Source organism: Tamandua tetradactyla, chromosome 4, assembly GCF_023851605.1.
Source record: "Tamandua tetradactyla isolate mTamTet1 chromosome 4, mTamTet1.pri, whole genome shotgun sequence".
NCBI lineage: Eukaryota > Metazoa > Chordata > Mammalia > Pilosa > Myrmecophagidae > Tamandua > Tamandua tetradactyla.
This window is the reverse complement of record NC_135330.1, coordinates 59,279,323-59,296,047: the sequence shown is the minus strand read 5'-3', so window position 1 is coordinate 59,296,047 and position 16,725 is coordinate 59,279,323. Positions and strand designations below refer to the sequence as shown.

Here is a 16,725-nt window from a genome sequence, read left to right as displayed (position 1 = left end):
TATGGGTTTTGTATTATTTATTAAACTATCATGTAAGTTTGAAATTATTTCAAAATAAAAAGTTTTTTTAAATCAACTAAGAAAAGCCTCCTGTGGGATGGAATATTTAAGCTAAGGTCAAAGGCTGAGTTAGGTAGGTGAGAAGCAGAAACAGGAGAGGGACAGAGGGGACAGCCACAAGCAGGAACATAGGCTGCAGGCCCAAGAGAACTGGAAGCTGCTCAGTATGGCCAGAGCAGAGAGTAGGAGGGGACGGTAGGGAAAGAGGGGCTGAAAGCTGGCAGGAGCCAGAGCATGGTGAATTTTATAACTTAGCCGAGGAGCTTGGGCATTGTCCCCAGGGCAATAGGGAGCCACTGAAGAATGCTGAGCAGGGGGGTGGCATGATCAGATTTATGTCTTAAAATCCTCCTGGCTGCAAAGTGGTGAAGAAATTAGGATAAATTCAGAATGGAAGAAGGGGAATAGTTAGGAGGCTGTTGCAGTAACCAAGCAAGGGATGAAGGCAGTCAATTGAGGGTAGCCACAAGGAAGTAAAGAGAAGAGGACTTATTCCAAAGACATGGGATGTACAGTCATCAGGGCTTGATTGATTGGATGTGAGACTGTGAAAGAAAGAGAGTCGTGGACGACACCAAAGTTTCTGGATTAGGGTTAATAATTCAGAATGGTGGTGTCATTTTTTGAAACAAGAGAATGCTGAAAGAGGAACATGCACGGGAGGGAAGACATGGGTTTACTTTGGAAATATTGAGTTTGAGACACCTCTGGTTCATCCCAGTGAAGATTCCCATAGGTTATTTTTTTTTAGCAGCGTAGGCTGGAGATGTAGACTTAAGAGCCATCAACATGTAGATGGTTACTCAGTCCATGCAGATAGAGTTCCTCAGATAAACTGCCCATGGAGAAAGCAAGGAGTGGAAAGAGTAGAGTGTCATGAACAGAGCACCCAGAGAATTCTGCCATTTATAGCATGGGCAGGAGAAGATGAGGTAGGAGAGAATCAGGAAAATAAGTGCTTGAGGAAGTCAGGGAAGAGAAGACTTCAAGGAAGAAGCAGTCACACCATCACATGCTTCTGTGAGATCAAACAAGATAAGGGCTGGACAGTGCCTGCCAGATTTAATGTATGGAGGATGTTGATTAGCCTCCATGAGAACCTTCCTGAAGGACTGACAGAGCCACAGAAGCCAGACTGAAGGTGAGGAAATAGAGGCAATTGGTGTGGATTACGAAGGAGAAGAGAGAAAGAGCAAGAGAAGGTAGCCGCTGGAGGGGGTCTGGGGCAACTCTTTAGAAGAGCTTCTGTAAATAGGAGGGGTGTTCCTGCTGTTGAATACAACCTGTGGAAGACACCTGGTGTGGCGTCTGCCACAAGAGACAATCCAGGAAAGTTCCCTCCCTCTTTCCCCCTGTCCATCTTCTGCCTTCTCCCTTCTTCCCCCGTCTTGTCCTAACGCACTGCTGTGGCTTGGCTCCGAGGAGAGGAATGGAGGCAGGGTCATCTCTGCTAGTGATTGTCTGTAGGTTCTGGCCCCAGAAAGGTGCCACACTGTCCCCTCTCACAAGGCAATAAAGGCAGCACACTCTGGAAAGCCCCCAGAGAAAGAACTGAGTTCTTCTAGAAGCCTGGGGGCGGGGGTGGAGCTCGAATGGCTGGACTTGCTCTTTTTCCTCAGGGAAGAGATTGCCTTGTGTGGGGTCGCCTCCTCTCCTCGGGCTGCCAGGATCCCTTGGACACTGCATCCGCACAGCTGCCCCACCCCAGAGCAGCTCGCCCCTACCAAACACCATGGGCCCCCACGTCCCCCTCCACACCGCCCGGACCCCTGCCAAGGGTCCACAAAGCCCTCCACACCAGGCCTCGAAGGAGTTGTTTGGTTTAAGGGAGGAAGGGGGACGGACTTGGCTCCAAATCCAGAAACAGGTGTTAGGGCTGGCGAGGGGAGGGGAAGCCACCTTGGCGAGAGTCCCCCGGATGGGGTCACATTCCAGAACAACTGATCTTAGAGCCATCTGGTTGAAGTGGTCACGAGGCTTATAAAAGATCTTCCCTTTGCAGAGTGAAAAAGCATCTGCAAGTCTGGCCATGGTGCTGGCTCCCTGCCACTCCATCCCTGACTCGCTGGGTGACACAGCACTTGTCACTTGCCCTGTCCGCTCCATGGTCTTTTCACCTGTAGAAGAGGCAGTTGAACCGAATGACCTCCTCGGTGCCTTCCAGCTCCGTTATTCTAAGGCTCTAGGATCTCTGGCAGGCAGCTCCCACCCACAGGGCCTCTGCCAGTGGCCAGGGCAGGAGCCGCAGGCACTGCCTTTTCCGGTGGGTATGTGGATTTCCAAACTCCAGCAAGCAGCTGGCAGTCACTTGGGCTCTGAAGGCTCGTAAACGGGTGGAAAACTACTCATACCCTCTAAGAAAAGGTCACGCTTTCCCCAGACCCTGGGACCCTGACCTGTCTTCTCTCACCTGGAAGGCTTAAGGGGCTGGGAAGTGGTAGGGTTTAAGACCCGGTGAAGGCCGGCTGTGGGCCCACAGCGCTGTCTCCACCTCCTCCTAGAGTTCTCCAGACCTTCACTCACCTCCTTCTGCACAACGTTGAGGCTTCAGTGGGACACAATTCTGAAAAGATGCCACAAGCTCCCAGAAAATATCAGGACTAAGACATCAGAGTGACATGGTCTTAGCCTCCCTCCTGCCCCCAGGCTAATAAGGAGTGGTGAGGAGCATGTGGCTCTAAAGGACTTTCTGAAGGTACTCTCACCTTTTTCCCTCCCTGTGGCTAGAGACAGCAAGGAAGTTCTTTCCAAAGTCTAATCTTTATCTTTATAACTGCATCTCCCAAGAGGTCATCAGGTATATCTCACTGCTTCCAGGTGGGTCCACACACAAATGAATCCAGACCTTATATTTTCATCCCATCATACTGCAGGTGGAGAAGAAGGGATTCTAAGAGTTGGAGACTTTCCTTGGAAAGTCCTTAGGATCTAGGGGAGTGGGCAGCAGAGAACAATTGCTGCCCATATTAACTGAAGTCAGGAGAACGTGCAGGTGTCCCTGAAGCTCCTGGACAAAAGAAGAGTGATTCTCACATTTTAATTGCACACTAACCACTGGGGTATGAGAAGGGTGGGTCTTGATGTATCCCAGAGTAATTTGGGCAGTGAATAAAGAAGGTTTTGCAAAGGATTGGGGAGAAAGGAGGAAATATTCAACTCTCCCTTTTGGAGAATTTCTGATATTCTTGCAAGCAGTGGGGACAACCAAATCAATAGGCCGAGCCCTCAATTTGGTTTTGCCCTTATGAAAATTATTCCTGCAAAGGATAGGCTAAGTCTACTTAAAATTAGGCCTAAGAGTCACCCCCAGAGAACCTCTTTTCTTACTCAGATGTGACCTCTCTCTCTAAGCCAACTCAGCCAGTGAACTCACTGCCCTCCCTTCTACATGGGACATGACTCCCAGGGGTGTAAATCTCCCTGGCAAAAGTAGGACAGAAATCCCAGAATGAGCCGGGACCTGGCATCATGGAATTGAGGAAACCTTCTTGACCAAAAGGAGAAAGAGAGAAATGAGACAATAAAGTTTCAGTAGCTGAGAGATTTCAAACAGAGTTAAGAGGTTATTCTAGAGGTTATTCTTAGGCATTATATAGATGTCCTTTTTAGTTTATAGTGTTTTGGAGTGGCTAGAGGAAAGTACCTGAAACTGTTCAGCTGTGTTCCAGTAGCCTTGATTCTTAAAGACAATTGTATAACAATATAACTTTTACAATGTGACTGTGTGATGGTGAAAACCTTGTATCTGATGCGCCTTTTATCCAGGGTATGGACAGATCAGTAAAAAAAATATGGATACAAAGAAATAAATACTAGAGGGGACAAACGGTAAAATAAATTGGGTAGGTGGAAATACTAGTGGTCAGTGAGAGGGAGAGGTAATATGGTATTCATGACTCTTTTCTTTTTCCTTTTTATTTCTTTTTCTGGAGTAAGGCAAATGTTTGAAAAAATGATCATGGTGATGAATACACAACTATGTGATGATATTGTGAACCACTGGTTGTACATCGTGTACGGAATGTATTGTGTGAAGAATTTCTCAATAAAAATATTTTAAAAATAAAAAGAAAGACTGGTCTTTTCACAACGCAGACGCTGACTCAGCAGGCCTGGGATGGAGCCTGGGGCGGGGCCTGGGGCGGGGCCTGGGATGGAGCCTGGGGCGGGGCCTGGGGCGGAGCCCGAGACTCTGCCCTTCTAACATGCTCCCAGGGGAAGCCGAAGCTGCTGGTGCCTGAGCCGCATGGGAGGAGCAAGGATCAGAGCAGTGGTGCCCACACCTGCTTCTGCATCAGAATCACCTGGGAGGATTTTTTGAAAATCCAAATTCCTGGGCCCCAGCCCTCAAGATTCCGATTCAGGAAGTGTGAGAGAGAGCACGGAAATCTACTTTCCACGCTTCCCTAGTGTTGTGGGCAGGCAGCCTGGGGAACTGGGACTCGGGGGTCCCTCGCGGTCCCCTTTCTGCATAGCAGCTTAATGGGAATCACTCGGACCATTTACCGGTCCTGACTTCACCTCCCTAAACCTTCATTTCCTCATCTGTAAAATGGGAACGCCCCTGGGAGACTTGCTGCGAGGAACGGATGAAGTGCTGCCCACAAGGCGTTGGCCCAGAGCCTAGCACAGTAGGCTCTCGTAGGCGTGAGCTTCCAGTACAGTTCTCATCGCACACACTGGGCTTCACCTACTCGTCATCATTCCTCTTGGTCGACTTCCTTTTTTCAGACCCTGATTTTACATCATGTTCACTTGCACTGGCTCTTCTGTCTTAGAGGCTTGAATCCCCGGCACACGTGAGGAGAGATGTGAGGATGGGTCTGTCTGTACTATTCTCATGTCAAATCCTGAGTAGCTGAAAGACAGGACCCTTGTCTTATTCTTTATCTCAGTACCTTCTCTGCCAGGCACATCAGGCACTTAACAAAACCTGAATGACTAGATGGACGGATGGATGGACAGATGGATGGATGATGGACACCAGCGGCTGGGTCTCCTCATCCCTCTGGACACCTAGAACCCAGGCTCTGCGTTGGAGTCAGCTGTTCTAGAAATGGTACTCATGCAGGAGGGAAAGGGGGTCTCTGTCCTTTCCCTCTGGGGGTGAGGGGACAGTCCCACTTCTTGGTCCTATCCAGGGCCCATGAGAGCTTCAACCAAACCTGTGTCATCAGCTCCCAACACCCCAGCCCAGGTACTCCTGCCTCTCTCGGAGGGCCTGCTGGATCTCCCTGGGGCTCAGGACACTGGGGTGGCCCAGCCAGCGGGGAGCATTCCAGCCTGAGAAGGTCCTCTGTGCACTCAGCTTCACAGCCAGGGTGGGCCAGGAGGAGGGTTGAGGTGTTCCCCTGAGGCCAAGGCACCACGCAGCTCCTGGGTGGCCCAGGTTGGGTCGACTCTGTCTCAAACTAGCATTTATAGCTGAAAGAACCTCCACCAGGACCCAGAGCCCAGCCCACCACGGACACTCTCCTAGGATCTCTCAGGAGCCAAATTACCCATGTTCTGGCCCTCACTGGCTGCAGGGGGCTGCTTGTGTGCTGCCCGCCCACCTCGGAGCAGTCTCCGTCCCAGCGCCATGTAGCAATCAACTCCCGGAGCCTGGGGAAGATCCAAATACAGTAGCATATAATCACAGAGCCCGAAATAGGCAGGCCAGGGAGGCCGTCTGCCACCTCTTGCGTCCCTGGGGACCCCTCGGCTGGGCCCCACAGTACGGCTGGGCCTTAGGGCCCTCTCTGGCTAGCAGACAGATTGGTGGTGCCAACAATACTCCTAAGTTACCTGAAGAACTCCGGACACCTTAGGTCATGTCCCCCTGTCAGATCGGGAATCTTCAGGAACGGGGTCTGGGGTCAGAGCTGCCCACACCCCTCCATGCTGCACTCCCCTCCTCCCAGCTCTGGCCCTTACACCCCCAGATGCCCTCTCTGTGGGCACAGCTGCCTCATGGGCTACTGCTCTTTCCAATCCTCCTGCTCTCTTCCTCCTGACTCAACTCAGCTCTTCATCCCCAAGAACTGTCCCACGGGACCCAGGCTTCTTTCCCTCCTCTGCTATCAGCCTCTCCTGTTTCTTCCAAAATAGGGTTTCCAAGTCTTCAGTGTGATTCAGAATCCCCTGGAGGACATGTTCAATCACAGAGCACTGATTGAGAGGCTCTGGTTCAGTAGGTCAGGGGTGAGGCCTGAAACTTCACGTTTCTAACAGGTCCCCTGCTACTAATGCTACCAGTCCAGAGACCACACTCAGAGTTGTCCAAGCTCTACCTGTGACTGTGTTCATCCATTCTCCATTCCTAGTCCCTCCCCAAAACCCCTTCTTCCCACCCCTATGATGTCCTCCTTCTCTCAGGGCACCGGAGGCCTGCGAAAATGCCTCCACGAGGGAATTCCCGGGCCCCATGCACAACTGGCTTCTTTGCTTGAAATCACCCAGGACTCCCACAGGAGCCTCTTGAAGATTTGTTTTAAGGAGACTGTGGCAGTGAGGTAAGAGTCCGGGCCATGCTCTTAGTTTCACCCCTGCCTCCATTTCTAACCATTGGGGAATCTTGAGCCAAGACACTTTGTCGCTGCACCTCACCTCTCAGGTCTGTCTGTAAAATGGAGCCATAAATGCACATGCTACTCCTTACAAGGATAAGATAGAGCAGCTGCCTCTGGCAAAATCTCCTAAAAAGATGGTTATGAGGCATAAACATTCTAGTGCCCTCTGCCACCAATCTTTGGGGGTTGTGATCAAAACCAGTGGTCTCTAGGGATCCGTGCTGATCCGTGCTGATCCCTCTCCTTGCTCGGGCACACAGCACTGACTGCCCACCACGGTCTCCGCTCAACTCCAGAACTCCAGGGTAAGGATAGAAACAGGCCGATCCAGGATCCTCGGGCCTCCTCCAGCAGAGCTCACAGCCCAAATCCAGCTCTGGGAGTCAAACGGTGGCTCATTCCCTAGGGCTGGTCATCTTTTTATTCAGCCCCCCTGGGATTGCACTGAGAGGCAGCCAGCACCGCAGTTACAGGCTTGGACTCTGGGCCAGGCTGCCTGAGTTTTACCGCAGGCTCTGCTGGGGCACTAAATCCCTCTGTGCCTCAGTTTGTTCATCTGCAAAATGGGAATAATGATGATACTAGCAGTAACCCTCCCACAGGCAGATCGTACAGACTAAGGGAAACAATAAATGTAAAGGACTCAGAACAGAGCCTTGCACATATAAAGTGCCATCTAAGTGCTGGGTATTTTATTCTGGCCCTAGTCAGACTAGGGTACAACTGTCTCCTGGAGGAAGTCAGAGGTATAGTAAGAGGGGTCCTGCTTTTAGCTCTCCCTAGAAACACCTCCAATCCCTTCCTCATGGAACCTCTGAGACTGACCAGTTCAGCCATTTTCTCCTGCAGAAACTCAGGCTTTCTCTCTCTCTTTTTTTTTTTAAAAAAAACTTATTTTGAAATAATTTCAAACTTATAATACATTTGCTAAACCTATACAGAGAATTCCAACATAGCCTCCCACCCATATACCCCGACCCACCAAGTTATCATTCTAGCTAGCTAGCCATCTATGGATGTATCATCTATCTATCTATTCATTTATCTATTTATCTATTTTCTAAATATTTGGGGGTAAATTGTATACATTGCGCTTCTTAACACCTAATACTTCCATGTACATTTTCTAAGAACCAAGAATATTATGTAACCACTTTAAGCACAGTTATCAAGTTTAAGAAATTTAACATTGATATAAAACTTGTAGTCCATATTCTAATTTTTTCGTATGTCCCAATAATGTCCCTTTGGGCATTTTCTCTTCCATTATTAGATCTAGTCCAGGACTATGTAATTGCATTTTATGGTCACTGTCTTTTTAGTCTCTCTCTTTTTTATAAATTGTGAAGATAAATATAATAAAACATAAATCTTTCTCATCCCAGTCACTCCCGAGCACATACCCCAGTAGAGGAATCACATTCACAGTGTTGTACTGTTCTCAGCAAAGGCCACGGCCAGAACTTTCCCACCGATGCTTCCTTCAAGGTCCAGCCAAGTAACGGCATGTGTCAGAGCTTCATCTCATTGGATGGATATGCCACATTTTGTTTATCTGCATTCATCTGCTGATGGATGCTTTGGCTATTGTGAAAAATACTGCCATGAACATTCTTATATAAATATCTGTCCAAATCCCTGCTTTCAATTCTTTTGGTTATATATCTAAGAGTGGAATTGCTGGGTCATATGATAGTTCAATATTTAACATTTTGTGGAACCACAACACTTGTTATTTTCTGCTTGCTTGTTTCTTTTTTTTTTTTTTTGCTGTGTACTTTCTTTTTCTTTTTTTATTTTTATTAATAAAACCAATCAGCACATAATATGGACATTCTTTTTTTCATCACATAGTTGTATATTCATCACCATGATAATTTCTTAGAACATTTGCATCAATTCAGAAAAAGAAATAAAAAGAAAAAAATTCATACATACCATACCCCTACCCCTCCCTTTCATCGATCACTAGCATTTCAATGTACTAAATTTATTTTAACATTTGTTCCCCTTATTATTTATTTATTTTTAATCAATATGTTTTACTCATCTGTCCATAAGGTAGATAAAAGAAGCATCAGACACAGGTTTTCACAATCACACAGTCGCATTGTGAAAGCTATATCATTATACAATCATCATCAAGAAACATGGCTACGGGAACACAGCTCTACATTTTCAGGCAGTTCCCTCCAGCCTCTCCATTACATCTTGACTGACAAGGTGATATCTATTTAATGGGTAAGAATAACCTCCAGGATAAGCTCTCCGCTCTGTTTGGAATCTTTCAGCCACTGACACTTTATCTTGTCTCATTTCACTCTTCCCCCTTTTGGTTGAGAAGATTTTCTCAATCCCTTGATGCTGAGTCTCAGCTTATTCTAGGATTTCTGTCCCACGTTGCCAGGAAGGTCCACACCCCTGGGAGTCATGTCCCATGTAGACAGGGGGAGGGTGGTGAGTTTGCTTGTTGTGTTGGCTAGAGAGGGAGGCCACATCTGAGCAACAAAAGAGGGTGACTCTTAGGCCTAATTTTAAGTAGGCTTAGCCTATTCTTTGTGGGGTTAAGTTTCATATGAACAAATCCCAAGATTGGGGGTTCAGCCTATTGCTTTGGTTGTCCACTGTGCTTGTGAGAATATCAAGAATTCTCCACTTCGGGAAGTTGAATTTTCCCCCTTCCTCACCATTCCCCCAATGGGACTTTGTAAATACTTTTTTTTATTCACTGTCTAAATTCTTCTGGAATTTATCTGGGCATCACTCTGGACAAACCTACAAAATCTCATGTCCTACTCAAGGTTCCATGCACTTATGGTGTTCAATTAAGCTGTCCACATAAGTTATATTAGGAAATGCACTAGTTGAAATATAAATTTTGTACCAAATAAACATTTTTTGCTTTAGTCTCACACATAAGTTAAAGTTTTAAAATATTAATTACCATCTATTTCAACACCCTACAATACTGACATTCCTTTGTTCTTCCTCATGCAAAACATTTTTAAATTTGTATATTTAGTCACTATCATTATATACTCTAGGCATTCCTAGATTATACCATCTCAGTCTTTATCGAATATCTTTCCTTCTGATTTCATTTGTGCCCCCAGGTCTCTTTCCTCTATCATTCTCACATTCAGTTTCATTCAGTGTTCTAACATTAGTTAGGTAGTATTGTGCCGTCCATTTTTGAATTTTTACAATCAGTCCCGTTGCAGGCTTTTTCTCTTCATCTCACCTCTCAACATTTCCAGGAGACTGAAAGGGTTCAGGGAAAATACTCTCCACTTTGCAAAGAGAAAAATCAAGGCCCAAAGGAAACAATCACACATATCTAAAGTAATTCGGGGGTAGGGCCAGTAAACCCATCAGGAAGTTTCTGTAGTTCTACAGTGTGACATCCTCTCGGGACACCTGCATACCATCGGTCTCATTTCACCATTCCATTTTAGAGATGAGGAAGCTTACACTCAGAGAGGGGAGGTGACTTGCCTAGGACCTCACAGCTAGTTAGCAATAGTTAGGACTTGAACCCAACATCTAAACCAGAAACCCAACTCTGCTGCATCCTAGTTGTGTGACCTTGGGCAACTTGTTTATCTTCTCTGGTCTTTAGTTGCCTCATCTATAAAATGGGAATAATAGAAGATACCATCTGGGTTGGTCAGGATTAAATGAGCACTTAGCTTATAAAAGTGCAGAAAGTAGGAACCACAGCTCCTAAAGTACCCTTCCCACATCACCCCGAGCACAGCTTCCTCCACCTGCACTCAAGCACACACTCACACACCCACACACACGTCTCTCCACCCCTGACTTCCCTCCCACTTCCCTCAGTTTTGGATTGGCTGACTTGGGCTGAGAGGGTTGTGGTGGTTCTAACTTGGCTTTCAGTTTGGAGTCTGGCACTGCTGTTGATTAATTTCCCCAGCTTGGCACAATGTTGGCCGGTTTCATGTGGCTGTCCTTTGCAATTATGCATTTCCCCCCATAGAATGTCCAGGATTGGGCTGGTTTTCTGTTTTCTCCCCTTTATTCCTTCCTCTGTGCTTTTCTGATTCTTCTCCTGGGACCAGCCAGTCTGAGCTCCACCCCAGCTCGGTCCCCAGCTCTTTTGAGCTGTTTTTCTGCTTTTCCATGTACTCTCTCCCTTGCCCTGCCATACCCCCACCCAGTTTCTATTTTCCCCCAGGGTCCACTGGCTTCCCGTGGTTTCTTTTGGCCTTGGCTCAAGCCTGGCGGAACACGTCTGGCATGGCCGCCCTCCCCCTCTCACATTAGTCGGGGGGGAAAGCAAGTGTCCCCAGGGAAGGGGGTGTGGTGGAGTTGGGTGCTGCCAACCCAGGTGCCAAGCCAAACAGCGTAGGTGCCACATCTAGTGGGTACCTGGGGCCCGGCCTGCTGGGCTGATGGCTCCCATCCCTGATCCCTAGTCCTACTCCTGACTCACCCAAACCCTCGTCCTGAATCTGGTTAGCTGGTAGCAAGTGGACCACAGGACTGAATCTTCCCTGAGAACCCAGGAATGTCCACAAGAGCTTGTGCATGGGCCTTCCACTTTGGAATTGAGAAAATAGGTGAGGCCTGGCCTGCTCTGGGGAGGACACACCACCCCCAGGAGGAATGTTTATATACCTGATCCACTGACTTTCAACTGAAAGGCTAAAGTTTCCACTGTCTGTCCTTCTGGGAAGAAGGGAGGACCACCCAATGGCGGTCCCCAACAAGCAGCCTTCTTTGCAGCCTTGAGGGAAACAGCACAGCCTCGGGAACCCAACAGCGCTGGGATGCAGCCTTCCCTTCCCCACTCACTAGCTCTGACCTTGGAAGAGCCCCTGAACTTGTCTGAGCTCTATTTCCTCATCTATCAGTGGAGATAAATTATCAAAGAGGATTTAATTTCTTTTTAAACATAACAACATACAAACACGAACATTCTTACCCTATGATCATTCCATTCTTGGTACAAAGAAGGTTTTTGTGGAGATGAAATGAGACAAACACAGCATGCAGTGCTGGCACAAATAGGTGCACACAAAACTGTCATTTGCTCCCACCCTTTCTTTTCAGCCTAGCAACCTGGGCCTGATTTTACTGTAGCTACCTAAGACGCAGGGACCTGAACTAGGTAAGCATCTCACTTTGAGATCTGAGATGATTTCTCCCTCACTCCTCCATCTTCCAAATGCTTAGAACGTAACTTATCATACAGAGCCTTGTGATCATCCACTCCACCACACACACACACACACACACACACACATGCGCGCGCGCTTGCACACACACACACACACACACACACTGATGTCCAGTGTACCCGGAGGCTCAGTTCCCCTACCTCAAACTCAACATGTCCAAGACACCTCAGAACATCCCTCTTCCCTCGCTCCCCACCCCAGAGCCGCTCACCCTGTGGGGTTTGCTGTTCACTCACCACACGCTCAACACAGATTCACTGAGCTCTAACCACATGCCAGGCTCTCAGGGACCAGCCTCTCCACTGACCCCATGCCAGCGCCTGAGAACTGAGTGCTGACTTAACTTTGCCTCCCCCCAACACCCACAACCAGTCAGTAATACCATTTCTAATAATAACTGTAGTGACAACAGCAGTACTGCTGTAAGCCTTTTACACGTATCACTCATTTCATTTTATCCCTCTGGGGTAGATAAATACTGTTATCACCTCCATTGTACTGGTAAAGAAATTGAAGCACAAGAGTTAAGTAATGTGTTCAAGGTGTTTCAGGAAGTAAGTGAATGAGCTAAGATGTGAACAGAGGCAGGCTTACTCCAGAGTCCTTAAGACACAGCCTCTAGATATTTCTACAGTCTGTCGACTTCCTGTCCCACTGCCCCTGCTTTTCCTTCAGGTGTCATCATTCACCTTTGGTTTCCAAACCTCTTCAATGGCTCCCCACCTCCAAATTCTCCTCTATAGCTGCTGCCAAGTCATTTTTCAAAGATGCAATTCTCATCACATTGCTCTCCTGCTAAAAATCCTTCTAAGGCTCCCCACTGTCTTAAGCATAAAGTCCAAATTCCTTAGCAAGACCCCAGCCTATTTGTAAGGCATTATCTCTTGCTAATTCTAGATCTCTCTCCGCCACCATCCTTCCAGCAGTCCCCCCCACACACACACAGGCACCATCCAACCAAACTTGCTTCCACACAAATGATCTAGAATTCACTTGTTCCCTGTTATCTCTGTATGTGCTGGTTTTGTTTCTCTGTTATCTTTGTGTGTGCTGCTCTCTCTATCTGGAATGTCCTTCCTGCCTCTTCGCCTAACACTGACTAATCCTTCAAGACTCAACTCTGGTTTTGCCTCCCCAGAAAAGCCTCAAAAATAACTGTAAAATGCTTTGAGCAATAACTGGTTAAATGAACCATATCACAACAGCATCACCACACATCACAGCTATGTAGCATCTCCGTTTTTCAAATTCCTCTCCCATTTACAGTATATTGGGTCTTCATGACAACCCTGTGAGGCTGGCCAGAAAGATAAATAATTCTTCCCGTCTTGAAGATGGAGGAATTGAGGCTCAAAAAGTAATTTTACTTTAATCAAAATCAGAAGCAGGAAGTGAACCCTCACCGGCCAGGACTCTCCTCACTGGGTTGCAGGAGGCAAAATCTACTCTTGGGCCTTATAACTGTGAGTGTGGGGGACTGAGCCACCCAGGCAACAGGGAGTAATAGGGATGGAGGCAGAAGCTAATCATCTAGTTCTCTCCGTCACAAAAGCCTGCCCATTGTATAATCCAATACCCCAATAGCTCCATGCCTAGTCTGAAAGACAAGATCTTTAAAAGCCCTGTGTAGCCAACATGGCAAGACAACTCCCTGCTCTCCTCACCTCTATGTGGGACATGACTCCCAGGGGTGTAAACCTCCCTGCCAGCATGGGACAGAAATCCTGGAATGAGCTGAGACTCAGCATCAAGGAATTGAGAAAGCCTTCTCAACCGAAAAGGGGAAGAGAGAAATGAGACAAAATAGTGTCAGTAGCTGAGAGATTTCAAACAGAGTCGAGAGCTTATCCTGGAGGTTATTCTTAAGCATTATATAGATACCCCCTTTTAAGTTTAAGGTATATTAGAGAGGCTGGAAGGAAGTGCCTGAAACTGTAGAGCTGTGTTCCAGTAGCCATGTTTCTTGAAGGTGTCGTATAATGATATAGCTTTTGCAGTGTGACTGTGTGATTGTGAAAACCTCGTGTCTGATGCTCCTTTTATCTATGCTATGAACACATGAGTAAAAAATATGGATAAGAAATAAACAAATAATGGGGGAACAAACATTGAAATAAATTGAGTAGATTGAAATACTAGTGGTCAGTGAAAGGGAGTGGTAAGGGGTATGGCATGTAGGAGTTTTTTTCTTTTTTATTTCTTTTGCTGGAGAGATGCCAATGTTCAAAAAAATGATCATGATGATGAATACACAGCTATGTGATTATACTGTGAGCCATTGATTGTAACCATGTCAAGAATGTATGTCAAGAATGTTTGTATGTTTGTTTGTTGTTTACAATAAAAATATTTTAAAACGACAACAACAAAAAAGCTCTGCATATCAGGGGCGCGAGGGTAGTGGCAGAACTCCCCCTACATTGTGAGAGACCCAGGTTCAATTCCCGGCCCATGCACTTCCTAAACAAAACAAAACAAGCAAATAAACAAATGAAAAACCAAACCAAACAATTCAACAAATGGTGCTGCAATAGGGGGATACTCACCTGGAAAAAGAATGAAATGTGATCCCTGCCACACAGCATACAAAAAAAAAAATGCCCTGCATACCCAAAAGATGTGAGTCACAAATTAAAAAAAAAGAAAATATTTATCTCAAAGTAAGTTTCAAGAAGTTTAGCAAAAGTTTACTTTTTTTTCCTCTGGAGACCTCTTTGATGCTTTGGACGAAATATCAAATTCTCCATACCCACCCTTATTTTTAGCTGCCCCTGCTCTACTGATGCCCTAAGCAAATGTTAAGTCCACCTTTGGGAAATTCATGGCCAGGTGGGGAACAAGCATAGGTTTTCTAGTTCTTTGAACTCCTTGCCTTGGCCTCTAGGGGCACCACTGGATTGCCTGGCCCTGTCCAGTGGTGACACCAGACTGAAGAAAGAGGAGCTGCGTGGGTCCAGAGGCCTAGCGCTAATTGGGTATGGAGAGTGGCAAGATGAGAGAATGAGGGGAGGCAGGGGCCAGGTTCTGCTATGAGGGCCAATCAAGTAGTTGGGGGGGGGCATTGGGGTGCAGACACAGAGAGAGGCAGGTGAGTAGGGGATTCCCAGGGAGAAGTAGGAGAGGAAAGTTCTAACTGAGGGTGGGTGGGTACAGCTAACTAGGCAGGAACCAGGGGAGTGGGCAGCCTTCCACCGCCAACCTGAACTCCCACAGCTGGGCCCCCAACTATATATGGTGGAATGGGGATGAAATCCACCTTCTCCATCTCCTTCCTCCTTTCAGCCATGGAGAGTCGGGACAGTTCATAGTTGTCTGACTCTGCATCCACGGACTGGGCAGAAGCCAAGGCAGGACCAGATACACCACATACTGTATCCTGACACACTGCATGCTAACCGTGCCTCAGTTTCCCCCACTGCCTACGTACCATGCCCCAGTCCTGACCCCAACTTCGATTTCTCCCCAAATATCTATTCTCTCGGGTAGAGTTGTACCTGAAAATTCAGTTGGGTGCAACAAGCATGTAAGAGGCACCTACCATGTTCCAGGCCCCGTGCCTGTGCCTCACGTGAACGAAACCCAGCCCCTTCCCCGAGGACCGTGGGCTGCTGGCTTGCATCACCCCATAGCACCTGTTCCCACTTCCACCAAGCCCTTGTTGGGCAGGAAAGAAACTGCAGGGCTCCAAGGGGGTATGGACCAGTCACGGCGAACCTGGGGGTCCAGGGAATGCAGTCCCCACCCCCTAAGTAGGCAGACTGGTATCTAAGCCTGGTCCCCACCATGGGTGAAGGAGGCAGCCCCTTCCTGACCACCCCAGGCTCCAGTAGCAGAACTCCAGTCGCCCCAGAATCGCTGCCCTGGTGGCCCCCCCTAGAAGGTTCCATTCCCACAGTCCTTCATAGGGGGCTTGGAGCCTGTTCCCCAAAATGCACACGCAAGAGTACACTTACAACACCGATGATAACAACGAAGCCCCAAAGAGAGCAAAGACCGGAGCAGCATGCCGTTTGGGACATGGAGTAGGAGAGGAGGGGCATGTAGAGAGGGGCAAGCCAGGCCAGGGGGCCCGGGGACTGTGAGTCAGTCCCCAGTTAGCTGTCAGCTCCCCAGATGGGCCCTCCACGACTCACAGAGACTGCAGGCTGGGCAGCTCCCACAGCGCCTCGGCGGGGATCCCTCCCAGCTGGTTGTTCTGCAGCATCCTGTAAGGTGAAGGACAACGGCTTTTAAGGACCCACAAGCCATACGGAGCTCTGGAGGGAAGGAGGCTGCTCCCTGAACCCCCGCCCTGGACCAGACCCCTCCCTCTTGTCCAGCTCCAGAGCCCCAGAGAGAGGCCTGGTCCAGCCCCCCAGCCTGTTAGTGGGGGACTCGAGGCTGAGGTGGAGTGGGGTGTGCCTGGGATGGGGGGCCTGGTGTCCAGGACGGTCTCAGAAGGGCTTCCAGGATGAGGCAGGGGTAAAGAGGATGATGGCGAGGAAGAAGAAAAGCCATTCCGGGAGGCCGGGTGGCCCAGACCGCAGGACACTTGGACCCTGACACGGTCTGGCCGGGAGGAAGGGTGCGGGGAAGCGTAGATTCTTCTCCTCAGGCCACAGCTTCTGTCCCTGCAGCTGGGGCGCTGACGGTTTCTCTGAGGACGGGGAGGATGTGGGTGAGGGCAGGGCTGGCCCTAGTGTGCGCAGGGTCCTGGGCAAATAGATATATATTGGGGGGCCGGGGGAGATGCTGGTCACAGCTCTGGTCTGAGGCCCCTGGGCCCGGCGTGGCGGCGCGCTCCTGGCCGCCCCGTCTCACACAGTCCCACAGGAGAGTCACACGCCAACCAGGCCTGGGTCCTCAGCCCCAGGGCTACCCCACAGCATGGCAGGCACGCTGGCAGCCCCTGGGACACACGGAAAACCCCCTCT

General features: G+C 48.4%; 1 protein-coding gene across 1 annotated transcript in view; it reads right to left on the bottom strand.

Moving 5' to 3' along the window:
• Nucleotides 1-16,725, bottom strand: part of LGR6 (leucine rich repeat containing G protein-coupled receptor 6) — a 125,758-nt gene that overhangs the window by 71,010 nt on the left and 38,023 nt on the right. The window contains exon 4 of the mRNA XM_077157405.1: nt 15,946-16,017. Within this exon, the coding sequence (XP_077013520.1) occupies nt 15,946-16,017 (72 nt within the window). The remainder of the gene's footprint in view (nt 1-15,945; nt 16,018-16,725) is intronic.